Below are 24,587 nucleotides of genomic sequence, written 5' to 3' on the forward strand. Positions count from 1 at the left end.
GCAAGCCCACCTGCATTTCTCCCAACTCACAGCTACTTCTTCATAAATTCTAGTCAAATCAGTATTATTTATATGTGTCTGTGACCCAGAATATTGATCAAATGTAATCTGAATAGTGTGGATCTACCATATTCTCACCACACTCTTTTTATTTTTTTCCAATAGTTTTATTGAGGTATAATTCATATATCATACACTTCCATAGTTCAGTCATATATAAAACATTGTATATACATTGCCACAATCAGTTCTCATGTATCCTCCCCGCTCCCCTATTCATTATTTGCTCCCCAATTCCCCTCAATCTCCCCCCACCCTCCATATCCCTATAGGCTATTACATCAATTAATGTCTCTATACTTCTGTTCCTTCTATCCTTCATAAACTGGGAAACATACCAACAACAACAACAATGAAAAAATAATTGGTGTGCCTGTATACGCAAGAAAGATTAAAAACAAACAAACACTGCTGGCAATATTAAAAGAGCCCAGAGAGAAAACCTCTGTCGAGAAACAAACAAGAAATATTTAAACCTATACAAACCCAGAATGGATCGACGGAGGACAAATTATCAGGTAGCATATTATACTATATACTATACTTAATCTACCATAACCAAGTTTTCAATAATCTCTGTCTGATACTAAGGCTGTTTGAGTAACCTGAAGAGCCTTAATCCACATAGGTACTCTACAGATGGATTGCAGGCTTGTCCTGTTTTCTTTATGATCCTCACTGGGTAATTTTTATAGAGAAGCCAGTCAGACAGGCATTGGCACTGTTCAATCTATGCCATTGTCTTCATTAGACTGTGTTAGAGTTTCAGAAGGAATACAGGTAGTTGCTATTGTGCGTCCTTTGAAAAATTTCTAGAGGTTTAGATTACCTGAGAACCCCTAAAATTATTTGTGGAATGTGTTTAATTAGAGACTTTAATGAGTTTAAAGTCTCTAAAAGCTGCCTGATTTGTTAGAAAACGCTATGTCTTTTCTAAAGGAAGGATGTGGTGCTTAAGGTTGTGAACTCTATCAGGAGACCAGGATGGTAATCCCAATTCTGTTACCATGTGGCCAAATTTACTTCACCTCCTCAAACCCCAATTTTCACATATGGATAACAGACACAATAACAATCTTCACAAGGATTGTGTAGGAATAAATACAGATATTTAATGAAAAACACTCAGCATAATACCTGGCACATAGGAAATGTACAATAAATACTGGTACTCATATAAATAATATTATCACACAATTTCTTATAAAGTCAAACAAAAATGTTAGTATTGGAGATAAAAAATGCCATTATGTTTTTCGATGCAAAAATAACTGAAAGGCATCGGAGATAATATGCAATCATCTCTCCTGGCGTACACTTGATGTGGAATCATATGTAATATTGGCAGAACTGTTAATGAGCAATATGGGCTAGAAACTTTACTGCCTAGGTGCTGTGTAAGAAATAGCCAGTATTTTGCTGAATTTGAAGTTTTTTTAATGCAAGGCAAAATGTATATTTACATATTCTGAACAGAAGATAAATTGCTAAGGCCCAACTTAGCATCTTCTGTGAAAACAGCTTCTTCTAGGAAAGATGAGCCAGATGATCGCTAATCACTATGTTCTCAGAGAAACCTGTTTCACAAGACATGTCTTTCTCTGACTACAGCAATACTTTATAGACATCATGCAGCAACAGACTGATGGAACAGCAAGTCTTTCTGAAATGCTGATTTTCCTGAAACCACCTCTCAAAACCCTTTCATAACTTCAAGTGGATTCAAGTGCACACTAAAAGCCAGTTCCAGCGACTGCTGAAAGAAAAGATGATGATAAATGAGATAAATATTTCAGCATAAGAGCTTCCAACAAAATCCAAAGGTCAGGACAGTATGAGGCCATCATTGTCACACACATCTGTACCCAAGTTGCATTGACTTGTGATTCTGCTCTATCCAAAGTAGCCTTTAAAACTTTTTAAAAGAGAAAACAGAGATCCAACACTTCCAGTGAGACATTATCCTTCTGAGAGCAGCAAAATTGAACAGCATCTATTCTCTGAACATTAGCACTCCAATTTTCATACCACGTTTATTTTGATCTTCAATGATTCACAATTCTGAGTCTACTAAAAATTCAGCTTTAAGGCTGGTTTTTGAATGAGTGTCTTCAGAGAGTTAATTTTCAGGGTATATTATTTGGTATTAAGTGATTTTAGGGACAGTTCTAAAGAATTATCGTGACTCATGCACTATATGCAATCATGTCAAAAGAGGAACATCACTCATAAAGTCAGTGCTTTCATAGCTTTATCTTCAAACAGTGACAATAAGTGAGTTAGAATAACATAATTACTTGTGATACTGGTGAAATAAGAGAATCAAAAGCAAATTGTACTTAACAATCTATTTATATGTGTGTGCTTTTCTGTACTGCGTGGACCTTTCATATACTACTACAGTCTTGTTTTAATTTCTTTGTTCATTTTCTTCTACCCCATCATCTAACTTTCTATTTATTCTAGATAGAATTATTTTTCTCAAAATAGATGTGTTGAAATCTTAACACCTTAAACCTATGAACATGACCTAATACCAAAACCGGGTCTTTGAAGATGTCATTAGACTAATGTGAAGTGTAACAAAATAAAGCAGGTTCTAATCCAATAAAATAGAAGAGGAGACAGGGAGAAGGAAGCCAAGGAAAGACAAAGACTGAGATGCCAATGGTGCTTCTACAAGAGAAGAAATGCAAAGGCTTGTTGGTCATTTCCAGAATCTAAGAGAGACGCACATCTATTCCCTCTGAGCCCTCAGAAGTACTGAACGAGCCCCGGCCCTCCAGCAGACAATCCACTTCTGTTCTTTTAGGCTATCCACTCGATGGTGCTCTCAGGACAACTATGGGAAATGAAAACCAGGTCTACAATTATTGCTCCCTCTTTCTAATTGATCTTTCCTCCAGGCCCTGGAAGAAGTCATGGTGCTTGGTAAACTACCGTAGCTGGGGCAATGAGAAAGAGGAAGACCTTCTATAAGATAAACTGGCGCAGTGGCTGCATCCAGGAGACCAAACACAAGAACAGCTGTGAGGAGGCCACAGGACGAAGCAATGTCATTCTGTTGCACAAAGTTGTCGCTCGGAGCAGGACCTGACTAGATGACGCCTACCGACAACAACATTTACATATCTACAAATCTACCATCAAAAAACGATTTCATCAATTCTAAGTAGTCTTCCACATTTTATGAATCTCTGAAATTGAGATGTGTCTTGTAATTTATAATGTCAAACTTGATGAAATTTGGTAATTTTATTACTGTTCCTGGAATCTCATTTCCAAACCTAACACTCCAGCTGATTTTTCTTTCTTCGTCTTCTTCTTCTTTGTTAACTTGAGCTTTCTAATATTTAGGACACTGTGTTACTTAAACTTGTTTAATGGTTATAGTTCCCCCAAAAGTGAGAAAATTACACTAGTTTGAGTTGCATGGGGGAAATGGGGCAGAATAGCACTGTGGAAGAATTGCACATTTGAGAAATCTTAATCTCCAACTCTTTAGGTCTTGTCTGGTGTTAATTCCTATAAAAGAAATTATTACCACACTCTCCAGCTGATGTGATTATTTCATCCATTTAACCTACTTCTTGGACATGAAACCAATGTACACTTCCAGCTTTCTACAGTGAGGTGTGTCCACAGAGCTGAATTCCAGCCGAGGAGAAAGGAAGCTTAACTGATAGTCACCCTTTCTAAAACTGTTTCTTGAAAAACTACTGTGATCCTCCATGGTCTTCCACTCTCTGCTGGCTGCATGTCCACAGTCACAGAATCCCTGAACGTGATTGTGCTGTTGATTGCTGAGCTTCTTGCAAACTGGTTCCATGAATAGACAGCACATAGAGCAGCCCACACCACTTATCAGAAAAACATATACTAGATCTTATGTGAGAGAAATTCAACTATAACTCAGTTATTTTGAGGATCATCTACTAGTGTAGCTATCATCTTTTGCTGTTAAATCCCAAATGTATATAATATTATTCAAAACCTACTCAACATTTCCTAATAATAACACATTCTTAAATTTAGAAATTTAGATGGAAATTTCTAAATTATCCTTCTCCTTCATCAAATTAACTCCTAATATGATCCAGGAGCTATTCCATGGGCTGCCTAGATGGGGCTGGACTCTCTCTTTATGTTTCTGGAGCACCTTACTTACTACAATGTATCATACTTGTCTGCATACTTATCTTCTTCCCCAACTCCTACAAGAAAAATTCAAGATTGTGTTGTCATTAATCTCTGTATCTTCTGTGCCCTGTTGGCACTCAGGAATAACTTCTTGTAAACATAGATGACTGAATAAATAAAGCAATGAAGACTCTTCATATTTAGAATATAAAAGTCCAAAGAAGAATCAAAGCTGGGGAATGTCTTAAATTAATCCCTAGAAACACAGAATTAAACATAAACTCTTAAATTTAAAGACAGAATTGGAAGATTACAAGACAAACAAAAGGAGGTTTTCCTGAACAGTTAGTAAACTTGCTGCTTCAGGAAATTGTAGGCCATATAAAAGAAGTTTATAAAAAGCCACTGAAGAGCACTTGGCCTGTTTTAGAGCACTGTCCAGCCCTCTGAGATTGATCATAGAGGGAAATTATGCCAATCCTAGTGCTGCTCTCAACGGCGAGTCAAAGTGACCCATGTGTGTCAGAGCAAAGTGACATGCACACTTTTGAATGGCTGATATTTTGGAAGGAGATCACCACACCTTTCTTCAAAAGTGTCTCTAAGTGGACTCAAACCAACATTTCAGTGAGCTGCTGAGCATATCAACCATTTGTACCACCTAAGAACTTGTATGGGAAGCATCTCTTAGGTGGATCTTTACAAGACAAGAGACACTAAAACACCTCTTTTGCAGTAATACCAAAATCAGGCTTTAAACAAACAATGCTTCAGTAGTGTCGTGGTTTATGAGTTCTCATGGTAGTGATTATTTATCCCAGTGCCTGGCCCTTCTTGAAGCAGTGCATGTGTATGTGGAGCTGGATGTGGGAGACAGGTGACCAGAGAGGAGCTAGAGAACAGGCCAGAATTTTCTAGGGCATCATGTCCAGATCCCTCAATGCTCTGCACACAGCGTTTCCCTGGGCACACTGTGTAAGATCTAATACAAAGTTGGTGAAGGACTTCCAAAAGTAACCAGCATTCTCACTTCGCTTTTAAGAATTTTCTCCCCTCCACGCCTGAGGAAAGCCACAAAAGGGTTTGGCTCAGAAGTTTGGCTATTTCGGTGGTCTTTATTTACTCTGTATAAATTCAATCTAAAAATACAGATCAAAATGTTATGTGATTTTGTTCATCCATGACTTTCGAATTGCTTTCACTGACTCAACACATTTGACCTTCATTTGGAAAGATGTGAGGGATCTAAAGGGAATTAAAACATTTTTTAAAAAGTGTTTCTCTTTTATAGAAATAATTGGCAACCTTTAACTCAGAACTTCATTCCAAAAGATTTCGAGCATGCTCACCTGTAGCTGGGAGATAGTTAAAGGGTATCGGAATAACACCCAGGTCACACCTTCACTGCATGGTGGGATAGTAAGAGAGCCTTCATACACCCAGTAATCTCGAAGCAAAGGGTCTGTACAATGAGGGAGCAATTCATTAAACAGGCAAGTTAATTATTAATAAACCTGAAGACTCCAATAACAATTTTCAAAACTAAAAACTGCCCACGTGGTCCTACTCAGACTAATGTCATTTTCAAGCTAGCGCCTCACTTGTGTCTTCTTACACTAATCATAGTGGACACAAGTAATGAATGAAAAGCAGGAGGACTTCTATTTGTATTCACAGTGATTTCTGTCAATGTGTTCAATATGGCAGGATGGAGGTAAGAATGAACAGATACATCACGTTAAGTTATATTAGCAAAAATATATCCAGAGTATTTTTACCCTTATTAGACAAGTACCTGGCCGATTCATACCAAATCCATTGCTTTAAGAGTTGATTAGATTCCATTTCCTACCTATTATTTATTAAATACCACACACCAGATACTGTACTAATCATTTTACGTTCATTCATTTAACTCTCACAGCAAACCAATGAGGCAGGTATAATTGGCATTGTTTTTCACACAAGGAAACAGATCGCAGCGAGGTTATGTATCTCGCCTGTGCAGGTAATCATTGGCAGAAGCAGAATTCGACTCTATACAGATTTCAAGGCTTATGTTTTCAATCAGTATGTTCTAGCTACCTCTATGCTGGTTGTTCGTGAGCAAAACAGCAAAATAATATGAAATCATACTTCTACAAAAAAGGTATTCCTGAATTCAGTTTGCTCTATGTTATGTAAATTCATGGTTAAGTAAAGTATTCAAAATATAGCAAAACTTGGTTTTCTGTAGAACAATTTAAATGTAGAAGGTGGAAGATATAATGAATCCACCTATGTCCCTGTTTGCAACACTAAGAAACAACACATCATTTAGACAGTTGAAATTTTATTTTAAAAACACTGTAACTCAAGTTATATTTTGAGAAGTTTATGTAGAATTTTTATCTGAACAGATATATTTTAACTACAATAAAATCCAAGTACAAATGCCACTATGAAGAAGTATAACCTTATAAAATTAGATTAAAATGTTTTATTTCAGGGAAGAGATTTATAAGGACGTCATGGATCAATCTTAAAACTATGTCATAGTTGTCTTAATTTGCTGGTGATTTACACAGAGTGAAATTTTTTACAAAGGATAAATTTAGAAAAGTTATTCATGGATTAGGGGCCCTAATAGCAAAGTGTTTGTTATTTCAGAAGCTTTGCTCCCATATTTAGAACAACCTAAAACTGGTACACACTAATAATAATTTTAACTATAAAGAAATTTTGTTAGCAAATAATATATACCTATATATAGTCTAAGGAAAATAATGTGGTCATGTCCACAGACAAAATTTGTTTTATGCGATTGAATGAATGCTTACCTGGTAATAAAGTGTTAGGATTAAAACAGGGTATTATTTTAGTTTTCCCCTGAAAAAAGCAAAGAAAAAATTCCATGTTATAAAATTTATAAATTATTATCATAAAAATTTCATTAGGAGTAGAAGCCTGGATTGAATGTCTTCTGGATGGCATCAACCTATCTGCATAGATGTCTGGGTGTCTCTTTGGAGGTACACTTCCAATAAGATTTTTCTATGGATTTTTTTCCCTGCTAATGAAGATCTATTATCCTTGTAATCCTTGATAGAAAACTGACAAGTGGTGTCTACCGTGTACCATAACAGTAACTTTCTCTGCTCCCAGCATATCCATACTTGAGACGTGGGCCTCAAAGCTCAAACCCTGGCTCGGAGGATTATTTTCAAATGATTTTCCAGTCCCTGCTTGGATCTCAGCTCCTAACCTCGTTAGCATTATAAGCTGCTTCTCAAATTCTTACTTTTCTCCATGTGGATTTTGTTCTAGTATCTGTTCTACTTTCCTCATTCAGGGAGCAGCATGTAATAGTTGGAAGAAAATATTCAATTCCCATCAACATTCATTAAAAATGTATCGCTTTCCAAAATTTGACACTCAAGGTTACTATTTTAAATAATGTAACTTAAATTTCTCATGCCTTTAAAGCAGACAGAGCTACCATGGTAGGAAAATGTCTTTTATAGAACTACTCAAATGATGCTGATACAATCAAGGAAATTTTCCCATAAGATATCGCTTCCTTACCTCCAGGTACAATTTTTGCACATTGAAAAAAGCTTACTTTTCCCATAATAACTAAAGTCCTACCAGCTGAAAAAATACAGACTTTCTTATCTTGTTCCTATTGGAATAATTAATGTTGGTCAAAATGTGTCCTTGCCCCTTTTACATCAGCTTCTTTTGATTAGCATGGGTTTTTCCTAAATTGCTGTTTATGATATGAACCCAAGAGATCCTCAGTGGAGGTGATTGTCTGTCTGACTTAAGACATCCTGGGTTTGTATCTTTGTAGAGCAAATCAGACTCTAATCCCCATAATAAACTTAAAAATGAGTTTGGGGTCCTTGCATCCATTTCTATGAAGCAAGTTCGGTGCCTATACTGTATTTTCAGTGGCCACAAATTATTAATCCTCCCAAACCTGCTCAAATGTAATGACGATATGAGATTAAGGAAACTTTTGGGGGCTGAACTGGGCTTCCCAGGGATGTTGTCCTCTATCACTACAGGGTCATTGTGATCTACATCTCTTTTTCTGGGTTGTTATCATGTGGCTTCTTTGCATTACACATATAGTGAGGTATCACTTGACATTGAGGATACTTTCTGTGAAGGGATGCACTATATGATTTGAAAGTTGCATGGACATGCCTAAATCATGAGCAATAACATTCACTGGTTTAACACCATTACATTTGGTTTGACTTCCAAATTAACCCTTCTCCTTTGCCTCTGACTGCTGCCATCTCTAGCATTGGCGTTGCTGTGTTTGGGAGACATGATGTACTTCAGGGTAGCATTGCAAAGGAAAGTTAAACAGGAGGTAATGCTACAAATCTCAAGAGACGCACAATACATGAGATTATATGCTGCTGCCTATGAGTCAGAACAAACTTTTTATTTGTAAAAACAGAAAGTTCACTTTAAAATGTCAATGGAAGGTACAGTATAATACATAAGCGAAAAATAGACATAATAAAATTATATGCATTACAGGATAGATGGATAAATATATATACCTATGGATATAGAAGGGCTTTAAAAATTCCCTGAAAATATAGCAGCAAATGTCCACAAACTTTTTGAAGTTCCTTCGTATACCATACTATTACGTGCCTGACAGAGCAATTGCTTTTAAATAATGTTCTTCTAAAAAATTACTTACTTTATACTGAATATCCTGGAGAATTTCAGTCACAGCCTTCAGGCCTATATGTTCTTTTCCTATCTGAAATAAAAACAGAACACAACCATAAAAATTTCAAATTCTTAGTTTTCACTCCGTTATAAGCCAAGCAAAGTTTCACCTGAAAGTCCTTCATGGAAAACAAATAAATGACCTCTTTATTAAAAACAACATTTACATACACTAAAGATAATAAAGGTCAAAATATAAATTAGTAAATCAAATATTAAATATCAAACATCTCAGAATCCATCATAAATTCATGTTCCTATGCCCCATTTGTAATCATATATAAATCTGTAATATGAAATTGTCAATAATAAATCTTTGTAATTAAATGTACTCATTGCATGTCCTTACTTTTCCATCTTTACTTATGAAATTTAAGGGTCAGTACTACAAAGATTTTCTCATTATTTAAATATATTATTTTTACTCAGAAAAGAGTATGTTGACAGCAACAAACTCAGGGCAGTGTGTGTGTGTGTGTGTGTGTGTGTGTGTGTGTGTGTCTGTGTGTATTTTTTAACTTTTATTGTAAATTGGGTGAAAGGTTACAGATCAAATCGTCTTTTAAATCAACAACTAATATCTATTTTGTGTCATATCATTAATTATTAAGGCCTCTACTGTGAAATATATCTTATCCCATTTCCTTTTACGGTTGTCCATTTCCATTTCTAATCCTTCCAAACTATCCTTAAGTAAATATTGCCTTCTTGATACAATTGGTTGATGATTCTAAGGATATACACTTTCTTAGTGTTAATGTTCCCCTTATGGACACACGTATTATATGGCTAAAAACTGAGCCAGGGAGTAAGCTGAGTTCCAGCCCTGAAGGGTTGTGAAGTATCAGTGGTTCCACCAAGTCTCCGTGTAACTAGTAAGCCTAGTTTTTTTCATTTACTTCAGTTTCACTTCATATTTTTCTTGTACTCTATTTAGGGACTTCTAATAGCTTTCATAACAGATGATAGTGGTAGCTGAACATCATCTAATTCTTCTGATCTCAGAGTTGAGGAGGCTGATATTTATATGGCCCTACTAATCCATAATCTAATTGTTTCAATACATCTTTGATATTCTTTACTCTTGTTTCATTCAAACAGGTAGAGACCAATGGATGCACCTTTGATGGTGACTTCCAAGCTTTTAGGACTCCAGATGCTAAACACTAAAGTAAAATGCAGAACACTGTATTTATCAACTAGGCTATGTCAATTGACCTCAGAGAACAGCACTTCTTGAGAACCACTGCACGTAGTCCTCTAATGGCATTTTTACCTTTAGATAAATAAGAATATGATGTTCTTTTACTCAATATTCATCAGTCAGTTTGTCATACTAAGGGGATTGGCATGACATTTCATTATCAACATATTTCAAATACCAACAGGGTCACCCATGATAAAAAAATATTTCAGTGGAGCTTCCAGACTAAGACAGGCTATATTGAAAAATTATCCACTGAAAATCTTGTGAACAACGTCAAGATATTATTTGATATAGTACCAGAAGATGAGCCTCTAAGGTTAGAAGGCACTCAACATACAACTACATCCACGCAGCAGAAGAGCTACCACCACAAAACAAGAACAACCTCAATGAGGTGGATGGAGCAACAGTTTCAGGATACTAATTTTCTGATGTGGCATGAGTCAAACTGAATAGAAACAGCAGAAATATCTATTAAAATCAAAGCATGGAATGTATGAAGTAAGAATCAAGGAAAATGGAAAGTCATCAAAAATGAAATGGAAGGCATAACTATAAACACTATAGGAATTAATTAGCTGTAATGGACTGGTACTGACCACTTTGAATGAGACAAATATATGATCTACTACTCAGGAATGACAAATTGAAGAACAATGACATCTCATTCATCATTAAATAAATCAGTTCAAATTATGTCCTGAAGTACAATGCTTCCAAAGAAGGATAATATTCATTCCCATGAAAAGAAATCCAGTTATTACAATGATTATTCCAATTTACACTAATACCAAAGGGGAGAATATTGAAGATTTTTACCAACTTCTGTAGTCTGAAATTGATCACACATGCAGTCAAGATGCACTGATAATTATTGACAATTGGAATGCAAAAGAAGGAAACAAAATTAGTGATTGGAAAATATGGCTTTGGTGATAGCATACCAGAGATCACACAATTGTGGAAGAATAATAAACTATTCATTTCTAATAGCTTTTTCAACAACATACATGGCATCTATGATCCTGGATATCATCAATGAAATACAGAAGAATCAAATGGACTACATCTGTGGAAAGAGATGATGGAGAAGCTCAATATCATCTGTCAGAAATAGGCAATAGGCCCACTGCAGAACAATCAACTGCTTATATGCAAGTTCAAGTTGAAGCTAAAGAAAATCTCAAGGATACATTTACTACATTGAACATTGATGACCAAACATCGATGACCCAAAGTTATAAAATTACATCAAAGACATATATGAAGAAACCAACAGATCATTAAAAAGACAAGAAAGAATGAAAACAGTAAAATTTCATAAAGGACTCTGAAACTTGCTCTTGAATGTATGAGGGGGCACCCAAAACAAACAAACAAATAAATAGGATAAAGCTCCACTGAGCAGAGCTTTCATAGTGCACATTTCCCCCCCTGGGCAAGTATCCAGCAATTCGCTCTGAGTTAGTGCACTGAGTGGCATTGCCTAGGAAGCTTCTCTCTGGTCACAGTGAATTTTTTCGTAAAAGCAGTTTTGCTCAAACCTTGTTTTTGGTGAAGGCCGACTTAAGAGAACAGCATGCAGCTGTGAAATATTGTTTCCTCCTCCTGTAAAATGCCACATAAACTGTTGTGATGTTGAACACAGCTTACAAGGTGTTATAGGTAGGTTTATTGTGCCAACCTGGCTAATAAGAACAGGTGGGATTAATAAGGTCACAGTTTGATTGGAGAGCAAAGAGATAAATGGCTCGGCAAGCTCCGCCCCTCTCTCTCTTGCTCTCTGGTGATGGGAGCAGCATGCAGCTGCTTTAGCTAGTTCTCTGCCTCAACTTGTGAACTGCACTACCTGTGGGTCAGCCAACCCATGGATTGTGTGGCTAGAGCTTGAGGTTCCTTCTTGACCTGCTTCACCACAGTTGTTGGTGTATACACTGATTGAGCTTGAGGCTATCAGATCCTATCAGCTTCCATTGTTTGGGTTTAATATCCCATCCAGGCCTGCTTTGCTAAGCTCCTGAGCTGCTGACTGTTGGTGACCTGCCCTGCTATTTACTGCCTGTGACCAGACTCTCTGCATTGTCCTATGGAAGACTCAACTGTCTGCTTCCTTGACCTTGGACCCAGTAGCCCTCATGAGCTGACAGACTTCCAGTATATTAACTGTTCCACAGAAGTGAGTTGAACTGAGCCTTCTGTACTGCTGTATGGACTAATTAGCTGTTATATTCCTTCGTACTGTATATATCTATCCATATATATATACATATATAAGTGTCTGGGTTTTGTTTCTCTAGGGAACCCTGTCTAACACACAAGTATAGCACTATGGGAAAAACTCAAGTGTAGGAGTTGTTTTCTCATTTCAAAAAAGGTGAAATGTCACTTGATGAAAAACATAATTCTGAACATCCATCAACTTCCCAAATGGATGAAAATGTCAATTCATAGTGGATTTCGTTCCACCAGGCCAGACTGCTAATCAAGCTTTCGACATAGAGGTTCTGAAAAGGTAGTGTAAAGGTGTGCAATAAAAAAGGCCTGATTTGTGGCAGACAGAGGAATGGTTTTGCCTAAATGGCAAATGCACATGCTCACACAGCCATGTTTTGTGCAAAACCAGCATGCCTCTCTTGCCCCAGGTATCTTACTCACCTGAACTCATTCCGTGCAACTTCTTTTTGTTTCCATGAATGAAAAGGGACGTGAAATGATAGCGATTTGATGACATAGAAAAGGTGAAGAAAAAAAACGAGGGAGGTGCTGTCAGCCATCCAAACAGATGAGTTTGAAAAATGTTTCCAAGAATGAAATCACAGATTAGACAAATGTATTCAGTGTAATGGAGGGTACTTTGAAGTTAAGAAGGTTGTTTTGCAAATAAATAAATACATACATACATAGCTTTGGGGAAAAAAACATTTTTGGGGGGGAGGGTACCCCCTCACATAATAGCTAATGTAAAAGGAAGAAATAAAAGACCACAATGGAGGGATTCAAAGAATGACTATATAACACAAAATATGCAAGGGATTTTAGTTAGAAAAACAAAAGAGAAGAACATACTCAACATTTTCCAAACTGAAAAATAATTTTAAAATGATTACAGCTGAACATCAACAGAGAACTGCCAGAAACTCAAGTTGGAGTCAGAAGAGTATATGAAATATGGAATAAAGAGTATCATTGCTGATATCAGATGAGTTTGGGCTAAAAGCAAAGATGTTTACTGGTCTTTCATTGACTATAAAGATATTTGACTATGTGGATCATAATGAACTACAGATAACACTGCAAAGAATGGCAATTCCAGAACACTTCACTGTATTCAAGAGCCCTGATATCACGGTGGGTTACATGCTGCACAGCTGGCCAAAAGGCCAGCAGTTGAAAATCACTCACCACTCTGTGGAAGACAGATGAGGCCTTTTACTTCCATAAAGCAAGTAGTTCTGCTCTGCCCTATAGAATCGCTCTAGGGTCACTATGAGTCAGAATTGACTCAATTGCAGTAAATTTGGTTTTTCATTTTAATTGCAAATGAAAAACTCATAAATAGACCCAGGTAGTTATTCAAATGAAACAATGGCTTAAGATCAGGAAGGATGTATATCAAGGGTGTATTTTTTCACTGTACTTACTCAATATGTACACTGAGCACATAATTTGAGAAGATGGGCTCTATAAAGAAGATCGCAGCATCAGGTTTGGAGGAAAACTGGACAATCTGTGATCTATAGAAAACACACGACCTTGCTTGATGAAAGTTGGGAAGACTTGAGACTTAAAGCACTTACTGATGAAGACTAAAGAATGCAGCCTTCAATGTAAAGTATACCTCAACACAAAGGAAACAAAAATCTTTATAACTGAAGCTTTAAGCAACACCACGATGAACAAGAAAAGGTTGATGTAGTCAAGGATTTCATTTTATTTGGATGCCCAAAAATGTCATGGAAGCAGTATTCAGAAGTCTGAGAACAAATTGTACTGGGAAAATATATTGCAAAAGATCTCTTTAAAGTGACAAAGAGTAAAAAATTTAAAAATATATAAAAACTCACTTTGAAGCAACTTTGAAAAAAAAAGTTACTCTGAAGACTAAGGTGCATCTGGCTCATCATGGTACTTTCAACTGCCTCATGTGCATGTGAAAACTGAACAATGAATACGAAGGACCAAAGAATTCATTGATTTCAATTATAGTGAGGCAAAAAATATTGATTATATTGTAGATTATCAGAAAAATGAACAAATTTTTCAGCGAAGAACTGTTCACAAAAGGAAGAAGATGGAAGCAATGTCAATGTCCATCAGTGGAAGAACAGATAAATTAACTTTGATGCATACACACAATGGAATATTACACATCCCTAAAGAATGATGAAAATGTGAAGCACCTCCCAATATGAACTTGGAGAACTTTCTACTGAGTGAACTTTAGTCAATAAAAAATAATAAATACTAAAGAAGACTAATTTTAGAAAATAAAAATCAAGGTAAAGGTTTTCATACCAAAAGAAATAAGACTGATGGTTACCAGGGGAGGGAGACGTAAGGTAAAGTGCCTGGTAGACATGCGACCATCTGGGTGAAGTGAAAGATAATATTCTGTATTCTACAGGAGAGAGACTAGAAGAAATAATGGGTAAGGAAGCAGGGCAAGTTATTTGAAGGTTAGATAAGTAGTTTTATTAAATACAAAACTGATGGTCTGAAATGCAAACCCTCACCTAGTTCAGAATAAAAAAGTGAGGTTTTTTTTCTAATTTGTTAAAGTTTTTTTAAATGACCACACCCCTGCCTCACCCCAACCCCCACTCCCCCCAAAAGAATGAAGAATGAACCAGTCTGCCTTGAGGAAGTATAGCCTGAATGCTCCTTTTGAAGTCAGCAAGGCAGCACTTCATCTCATGTATTTTGCAGGTTATCAGGAGAAATTAATTCATGTAGAAGAACACCAGGCTGGGGAAAGTAGAGGCTCAGTCAGAAAGATCATCCTCAGTGAGAGAAATTGATACCGTAGCTACAATAATGACTTTAAACATGGGTGAATCTGAGGATGGTGCAGGACTTAATGTTTTGTTCTCTTGTACACAGGGTCCTAAGTCTATAGTGGGTTATGCTTTGAGCTGCCAACCACAAGATCCCACCAGTAAGAATCTACCAGCCACTCCACAGAGAATGATAAGACTTTACAAACCAATTTGACAGCACCTGGACACAATAATGGGCTCCTATATTAAAGCTACTACATGTTCTTAACACATCAAAATTTCCAAAGAAATTTGAGAATTAAAAATAAAGAAGCAAATGGGCAGCTCTCCTGGGCTTCAGGAGCCTAGCTTCATCCTTGTCTGTGATCGTCCTGGTCTGTGGCTCCCGAAAAGAAGGGCCGTTCGGCAATCAACGAGGTCGTGACCACAGAGGACACCATCAACATTCACAAGCGCATCCATGGCGTGAACTTCAAGAAGCGTGCCCCTTGGGCGCTCAAGGAGATTTCGAAAGTTTGCCATGAAAGAGATAGGAACACAAGACGTACGAATCGACACCAGGCTCAATAAAGCTGTCTGGGCCAAAGAAATAGGGAACATCCCACCCTGTATCCATGTGCGGTTGTCCAGGAAACGTAATGAGGATGAAGATTCCCCAAACAAGCTCTATCTATTCGTTACCTACATGTCTGTCACCACTTTCACATACCTACAGTCAATAATAAAGGTTCTAAATCAGCACACACACAAAAATAATAATAAAAGAAGAAAGAAGCATTCTTAGTTTGAATTTTAAAAGTTGTAAATATAATCTGATACCCATATTTCAAACAACAGTCAATGATTCTGGGATAGGGGAAGAGAGTAATAGCAAAAATAACATATAACCTCCCAGGAGCAATCTTTGCTATCATTAGATTTTTCTCTCACACAAAAATGTTTGGAGAATGCCCTTGATATATAGTCAATTACTTGATATGATCTTTCTAGTAACAATCCCTTTTGTGATGTATTATAAATCATAGTCTCTATGCTTACGGTTATAATCCCATTTTGGAGAGAGTTTTCTGTTACAGGATTAAGGTGGGATGTATTCTGAGCCTCTACCTTAGAAGAAATGTGACAACATTTTCACATTCTCTATCTCCCTCAATGTTAACCATGTAAAAAATATGCTACGCAAAAAGATATTGAAGAAAAAGACAAGAAATATACACAATATAAAATAGGCTAGCCAAGTCAAAATAATTAAGATTTTAACTAGTTTCCAAATGTCTGTGATTCCTGAGATAAGTTCTCTAGAGAAAATAAATTGTCTACAGTGAAAAAATTTTTAAAGCAACAAAAAAGAATACACCATAGGCAAATAATCTGGTGAGTTCTAAACTTTAAGCTGAATCCATCACAGGATCTCCATTGATTTATCTTAGTTTTGTTGGTTTAACCAACCGGTATCTAAAATTAGGATCTCCACATCTCCTGTGATATCATAACCTCTCTGATAAAATGAAGGCATAGTTGAATGTCAGACAGCCATATAATGGATGGTTCAGGAGAAAAGTCATTCTCACTGAATCACCCGGATTCTGGTCTGTCTTTGCCACTCTTTAGCCTAGAGTAAGTTTACTTAACCTCTATGCTCTTCAGCTTCCTCATCTATATATTGAAGATGATAAAAGTGGACATCTGTCAGAGTAGATGAGAGGTTTGAAGCACTTAGAACAAGGTCTGGTGCCTCTTAGCTCATTATTGTCATCAGTTATTATTCTTTAGGTGTCTAGGAAGCATCAATGGCTTGGGATGAACTACTGGCCTAAAAGTTGGCAGTTCAAACCTTCCAGCAGCACAGTGGAAGAAAGGCCTAGGGCCTCATAATTTGATTCTGCAAATATTATTCTATGGAATTATTCTACATTATAACTCATGGGGATTTTTTTTCTATTGAAGATGTATTACCACTGTAATTCCTGGTGGAAATCTGACAAACAGTATCTATTTGTCCTATATGAGTCTTGGTTAACTCCGTGGCAATTGGTTTGGTTTGGGGGATATTTTATTCTTAATCTTAGTGGCCTAAAGCATGAAATAAAATATTTACATAGAATGATCAATTGATATGGAGCTGACTCAAACCCACGGAGACTCCATAGTGTTGGATTCCACTGGGAATTGGTTCCATAGGATTTTCAATGGTTGATTTTCCATAAACACATCATCCGGCTTTTCTTCCAGAGTGCCTCAGGGTACCAAGTTTTGGGTTGACAACCAACCCTGTTACCTTTTTGCAACAGCCAGGGACTGCATTTACATAATGTTATTGTTATTAGGTGGTATATAGTCTTATTTCTGCTCATATTAACCCTATTTACAAGAGAAAGAAATACTGTGCAGCCCAGAGCCATCGTCAGACTAATTCCTGTGTTTGAGCTCATTATTGCAGTCTGTGTGCTGAGCCATTATGCTTCTCAGTCTGTCTTTTCATTGACCAGTTTGCCACACATACCATGGTTTAAGTCAGGTGCCCCTTAGACCTCAAAGTGATATATTTGCTTTTAAACACTTTAATGGGGTATTTTGAAATGTGAGTATATTTGTATATTTGTCTTTGGTTTCTTAGCTGCTACTTCCATTGGTGTTGATTGTAGGTCCACGTCAAATGAAATCCTTGGCATTTTCCCCCCTCATTTATCAGATTATTACCTATCAGTGCACTTTGGAGGACTTTTGTATTCTTTATATTAAGGTGTAATCGACCCCAAAGGCTGTATTCTCTGATCTTCATTAAAAGTGCTTCAAGTCCTCTTCACTTTAAGGAAGCAAGGTGCGTGCCATCTGTATATCTATTAAAGAGTCTTCCTCCGAATGTGATGCTGCATTCTTCTTCATATAGTCCATCTTGAATCATTTGCTTAGCATGCATATTGAATACGCATGCTAAAAAGCAACAACGCTAAACCACTACTTTTCCCATTTTAAACCATGTAGTATCCCCTTGACTGCAACTGGCTCTGAGTCTATGTTCAGGTTCTGCGTGAGCACACTAAAGCATTCTGGGGTTCCAATTTTTAACAACATCCATAATTTCTATGATGTATAAAATTGAACACCTTTCAATAGTCAATGAAACACAGGCAAACACCTTTTTGGTATTCTCTGCTTTCAGTCAAGATCCACCTGATATCAAAAATGATACACTTAATTTTTATTCTGAAACTAGCTTGAATTTCTGCAAGCTCCCTGTCAATGTATTATTCTGTTCTTAAATTATTTTAATAAATTTGGATTACATTTTGAAACATTTACAGTGTAGCATATATTGTAATGAACTGGCTCCTTCTATCAATAAAAAGGAATCCTGGTGATGTAGTGGGTTACACATGGGGTTGCTGACCATCAGCAGTCCAAATTCGCCAACCACTCCATAGAGAAACTGAGGCTTTCCGCTCGCATAAAGAGTTACAATCTTAGACACCCACAGCAGCAGCTCTACCCTATCCCACAAGGTCACTGTGAGTCAGAAGTGACTCAATGGCAGTGAGTCTTGTTTTTATTCTAGTTTAGATTTTAGTTATTTTCTATCTATAAAGATACACTGGCTTTATTTTTTGAGAGGAATATTAATTCTCTATGTCCTGTAATAAAACTCAGCTTGGTATTTCCTTTCCTTATTTGCCAAGTTTTGGTATAAAGAGTTTACAACCAACAAAAAGCAAATAAAAATTATAAATTGCACACCTCAGCCCCTACAGCCTGGAAGTCATTCAGAAAACAAACAAGCTGCTGCCAAAACCACTGAATTATATAATTTGCAATCCTTGGCCACAGATGTTTGTGTGCTTCTTCCATGTGGACTTAAATGACATCTTGCTTAGATGGCTGTTTGCTTGGAAACAAGCTTTTAAGACCCCAGACTCTATTCTATCTGACAGCCAGGCACCATCTAATGTCTTCACCAGACTGCTATAGCACCATATCTTTTGTGCTTCCTTCAGGAGGGTAAGTATTGGTGCAAGCCCAAAATCCATTCCTGGGTCTATGTTTTTATCTGCCTCAGAATCCAATGCTGAAGGAGGGAATAGTGTCAAAGCTTAAATTGTGAGTCTGGTTTGCAGAAGTCTGTGGATGACAATGGGAGCCCAAAATACATTTGCAAGATCTACAGAGGAAATAAGCCTCCGGTGATTTGCCTCTAACCATAAATGAGGGATAGGAATAAACTGGTTACTCCACGGAGAGTATGGGAGAGATAACTATAGTAGGTCAAAATGATAAACCTGACTTGACCAGTAAAAATCCTGTCACTTGCTATCCATCTGATATACTTTGGGCTAGATCTGGTTTTCAATATTTTCTGTGTGTGTGTGTGTGTGTGTGTTTTCTTATTGGAGTATATCACTTATTTTTTGCTACCCTGACCCATAATGTAAATATCTCTGGTAATTTTTCCTCTGCCGTAATCAAGAGTTATACTGAAGTCCTAATCCTTGTAATAGTAAATATAATCTTGTTAATAAAAACAGGGGTTTCTTTTATTATTTTAATGAGGTAATGTTGGCAGAGGGTGGGTCCTAAGTTTAATCACTTCTCAATAATGGTTTATAAAAACAGCACACTAGTGTTTTGAGGGATTATAATTGCCAGGTAACAAACACAGGACGATATTTTCAGCACCTACTGGAGGAGTCCCACAAGAAGAGGAGATCTGTGTTCCCTGAGAGCCAGAAAAGCAACTTAAAAGCTAAGTACCCAGCCATAGACATCAAGATCAAATGGGATTCACACCAAATATACAAAGGATGGTTTAAAAACAGAAAAACAATCAATATAATTCATCACATAAACAAAATAAAGGAGAACCATATGATTATATCAATTGAGAAAGAAAAGTAATTTGATAAAAATTCAATACCTATTTCTTATAAAAACAATCAACAACATTGATATAAAAGAGAAATTTTTCCACATAAAAGGCATACATGCAAAACCAATAGCCTGCATCTCAATGAACAAAGAAAAATTGAAAACATTTCCTCTTTGAATAGTAACTAGACAAGAATGCCATTTATCACAACTTTTACTCACTACAGCTCTGAAATTTTTAGCTAGAGCCATAAGACATCAAAAAGATTAAAGGTATTCACATAGGTATAGAAAAAATAAAATCTTTTTATTTTCAGATGATATAATCCTATATATAGAAAATCCCAAAGATTCAATTAAGCAATGACTCAAATGAATAGAAAAATTTGGCAATGTAGCAGGTTAAAAGATCAACATAGAGAAATAAGTTAGATAATTTTATAGAAAAGATGATGAACTCATAAAAGATATTAAAAGAACAATAATATTTACAAACTATACGAAAGTTAAAATATTTTGGAATAAATCTTACCAGAGAAATAAAAGGCTAATACAAAGAAAACTACAAAATACTCTTTCAAGAAAATGAAAGGAATTTACACCAATAGAACAAATTGTCATGTTCTTAGACAGCAGAATAAGTATTTTGAAAATGTCAATACTACCAAATTACTTTACAAATTCAATGCAATTCTGATCCAATTCCCAACAGAATTTTTCAAAGAAATGGGAAAAGGAATTACCAACTGTGGTAATTACATAATCTGGCACTAATTTGGGACTTGAGAGGATTAAGAGTGAAGGGGTGGAACCTAGTCTGTCAATCAGGTCATAGTCAATGAGGCCCATGTGTGGGCATGGCCTTCTCCTGAGAATTCTGGGAGCTCACTCCCTTGGAGACTCTATTGACAAGATACATGGCGATATGCCCTGGGAGCTGGAGAAGGCAAATGGACCTACCCTAATGCAACCAGACCTCTGCAGCCGGAGAAGCCACATCGAGACCACTGCCAGCACCAAGATGCTTACAACCTCACTGGATCCAGAAACTTCCAACCCACTGGCCTGTGACCCTGCAGTCTGCATCATTGCAAGTGTTTCGTGAATCTGAAGAGGACTTTATAGATTAGTATCGGACCTATAGGCTAATATCAGACTTACGGACTTGATCTGGAATGGACTGGGTTGTTTTCTCAATATTCAATTGCTCTTGTATATAAACCTTTTTCTTATACACATATGAGTGTCTATGGATTTGTTTCTCTACTCTACCCGGCCTAACACACCAACTTTATATGGAAAAGAAGAAACCTAGGATAACTAAAACAATATTAAAAAATAAAAACAAAGTAGGAGGCCTTTCACTCCCAGACATTAAAACCTACTTTTATAGCCATGGTAATCAAAACAGTATGTTAATGGTACAATGAAAGATTTATCAATGGATTAGAATTGATAAAGAACTAAAAAACAAATGGTGCTATAAAAAACTGGATCTTCACCTAAAAAAGAATGAATTAAGGCCCAGATTAATTAGAATGAAAAAAGAATGAATTAAGACCCATACCTCACACCATCTAGAAAAACAACCTCAAGATGGATCAAAGACCTAAATATAAATGACACGATTACTGATGCCACCATTGTAAAATTAGGGACATAGGGACCCTAATACATGGCATAAACATATTACTGAACATAATGAAATAGGACACAGGTATATACCCTAAAGAAATTAAGAATATAACACAAAAATACATAAGTACACCTATGTTTATTACTACAATTTTCACAATAGCAAATACATAAAAACAACCAAAAGCCCCAACTATAGAGAAATGGATAATCAAGCTCTGGTACATTAATACTATGGAATTTTATATATCAATAAAAAACAATAACTCTCTTAAACACCACAAGACAAAACTAGAGAAGATTTTGCTTAATGACCTCATTAAATCTTACAAAGACAAATATTTAATATCACCATTGTTATAAGCAAAAATAAAGAAGAAGAAATATGGTTACATCCACAATAGCCCAATTCAAAAAAAAAGGAAACAGTAAATGCTCGAGACGATTTGGAGAAACTGGAACATTGCTAGTGGGCTTGTACACATAAACAGCTACTGTGAAGATTGATATGTGGTGGCTAGGTGCCGTCTAGTCAGTTCAGGTCCACAGTGACCTCATGAATAATACAATGAAACACGCCCCTGTAGTGGGAGGTGCTCACAACTGTTCCTATGCAGGAGTCCATTGTTGCAGCCACTGGGTCAATCCATCTCTTCTTCTACTTTTGCTGCCCCTCTACTTTATCAAGCCTGGTGTTTTTCTCCGGGGATTGAGCTTTCCTGCTAATAGGTCCACAATATGTAAGATGAAATCTGACCATTCTTGCTCTAATGAGCACTCTGGCCATATTTTTTTCAAGACAGACTTGTTTTCCTTTTGGCAGTCATGGTACGTTCCATATTTTTTTCCAGAATCACAATTAAAACACATCAATCTTCTATGGTCTCCCTTATTCAAGGCCCAACTTTCACATGCATATGAAGTCATTGGAAATACCTTGGCTTGGATCAGATGTACTTTCGTCCATAGAGAAATAGCCTGGCTTTTCTACACTCTAAAGGGGTCTGTGCAGCAGACTGACTTCATGCAATGTGTTGTATAATCTCTTCACTGCTGCTCTCATAGACATTGATTGTAGATCTAAGCAAGACAAAATCCTTCACAACTTCAATCTTTTCTTATTTATCATGATGTTACCTATTGGTTCAGTTGTGAGAACTTTGGTTTTCTTTACATTGAGTTGTGATCATAGTGAAGGCTGTAATCCATTATTTTTATCAGCAAGTGCTTCAGCCCCTCCTCACTTTCAGCAAGCAAGGTTGTGTCATCTGCATATTGAAGGTTGTTAATAAACTCTCCTCCGACCCTGTTGCTTCCTTCTTCATGCAGGTCAGTTTCTCTGATGATTTTCTCAGAATACAGATTGAAAGAGTATGGCGAAGGGGATGCAACACTGACAAACACCTTTCCTGATTTTAAACTATGCAATATTTCCTTGTTCTGCTCACATAACTGCCTCTTGATTTACATACACATTCCACATGAACACAATGATGTGTTCTACACTAGACTCACTAACCACTGAAAAGGAAGCACTGTGCATTTTTTCAGAAGTGTTGTTCTATGCTAATCAATCCTGCATTTTGAGAGAGATAATCCATAAGCTTGCTGACAGGGCCTCCTAAATCCTTAAACTAGTTTAAGAAATCTGGAACTCAGGGTTCCAGGTGTGGAGGTGGGCCTGCTTATTACTTCCCTTCTGTAACCCAGTATGAGATACCTGCTTTCCTTTTTGTTTGATGGCCCTTATGTCTTTAATAGGTTGGTCAAACATGTCTCATCCAGACTGCAGCAGTTCCATGTACACACGATAATGATGAGTGAGTACAGTCCCACCCCACTTCACATAGTGGACAAGGCAACTCACAGGTTTAAAGCAAGCCAAGAGAGCAGTTGCTGAAAGAACAAGCTAACAGTGTCCCATTTAAGTTGGAAGTAGCCAGATCAACCATCGCCAAATATCTTAAAAGAATTCAGAGTCCTGGTCTCTTCAAGGGAGGAATGTTAGGATCGCTAGAGTTAGAGACTTGCGTTTCATCAGAGACCCAAATGACTCATCTCAACAGTCTCACATGATATTGAGGAGTACAAGCCTTAGATTAGGAGATCAGTCACTGTGCTGGAATTGCTGCACTTAGGACCAATCAGGATCCAAGGATAAAAGTAGATGGGAAAGCAGCATAAGGACTGAGATGAGCCAGTGAAGTCCCACCACCTGATCCCTATAAGATGTCATACCCCTAGACTGGGGTCCTCCTCAATTCTCAAAAGGACCTGATTTGTTATTGAAATTATTGTGCTTGATAAATCTTTGCTGCCTTACTGTCTTACATGTGTGGTTCCCTTTGGGGCAACTACAAATTTCTCAGGAGGAACTTACTAGTTCCTCTGAGGAAGAAAACATGGCTTTGGTGCATGACAGTATTTACAAAATAATGTTGCTATTATCCATAAGACTGCTGAAAGACATACCACATATACACAAATTTAGCAAGGCCAATTATATCAATAAATTTGGAAGATTAAATTACTAAGGACTGTGATGTTCACATTATCTCTACAGTCATAGTTTATATAAGCAGTAGCCTGGAATCAAGGCTGCAGTGTTGGACATCTGGTTTCCGGTTCCGACTCCTATGTTAAATAGCTATATAACCTTAATCAACTTTTATCTGTCTTAACATTGGCTTCTCTTCCATTAAAAGAAGGGGAAGAAGGGTCTCAGGGAGGAGTCGGGCCAGTCAGGGTGCAACGGAGCAACGATGAAACATACAACTTTTCAATCACCTCATGTGCATTTGAAAGCTTAATCATGAATAATTAAAACCAAAATAGAAGTGATGCATTTGAATCGTGATGTTGGTGAAGAATACTCCAAGCACCATGAACTGCCAGAATAACCAACAAATCCCTCTTCGAGAAAGAATAGCCCGAATGCTCCTTAGCATTGA

The 24,587-nt window shown here is 36.8% G+C and overlaps 1 protein-coding gene across 1 annotated transcript in view; it reads right to left on the reverse strand.

Moving 5' to 3' along the window:
• The window catches only part of CA8 (carbonic anhydrase 8), a 202,232-nt gene that overhangs the window by 58,117 nt on the left and 119,528 nt on the right, over positions 1 to 24,587 (reverse strand). The window contains exons 5-7 of the mRNA XM_004697578.2: positions 8,906 to 8,968; positions 7,020 to 7,068; positions 5,550 to 5,662 (exon numbers count right to left, since the gene is read on the reverse strand). Of these exons, the coding sequence (XP_004697635.1) occupies positions 5,550 to 5,662; positions 7,020 to 7,068; positions 8,906 to 8,968 (225 nt within the window). The remainder of the gene's footprint in view (positions 1 to 5,549; positions 5,663 to 7,019; positions 7,069 to 8,905; positions 8,969 to 24,587) is intronic.

Source organism: Echinops telfairi, unplaced genomic scaffold (assembly GCF_000313985.2).
Source record: "Echinops telfairi isolate 266 unplaced genomic scaffold, ASM31398v2 ScPeMD7_1;HRSCAF=3_0, whole genome shotgun sequence".
Lineage (NCBI taxonomy): Eukaryota > Metazoa > Chordata > Mammalia > Afrosoricida > Tenrecidae > Echinops > Echinops telfairi.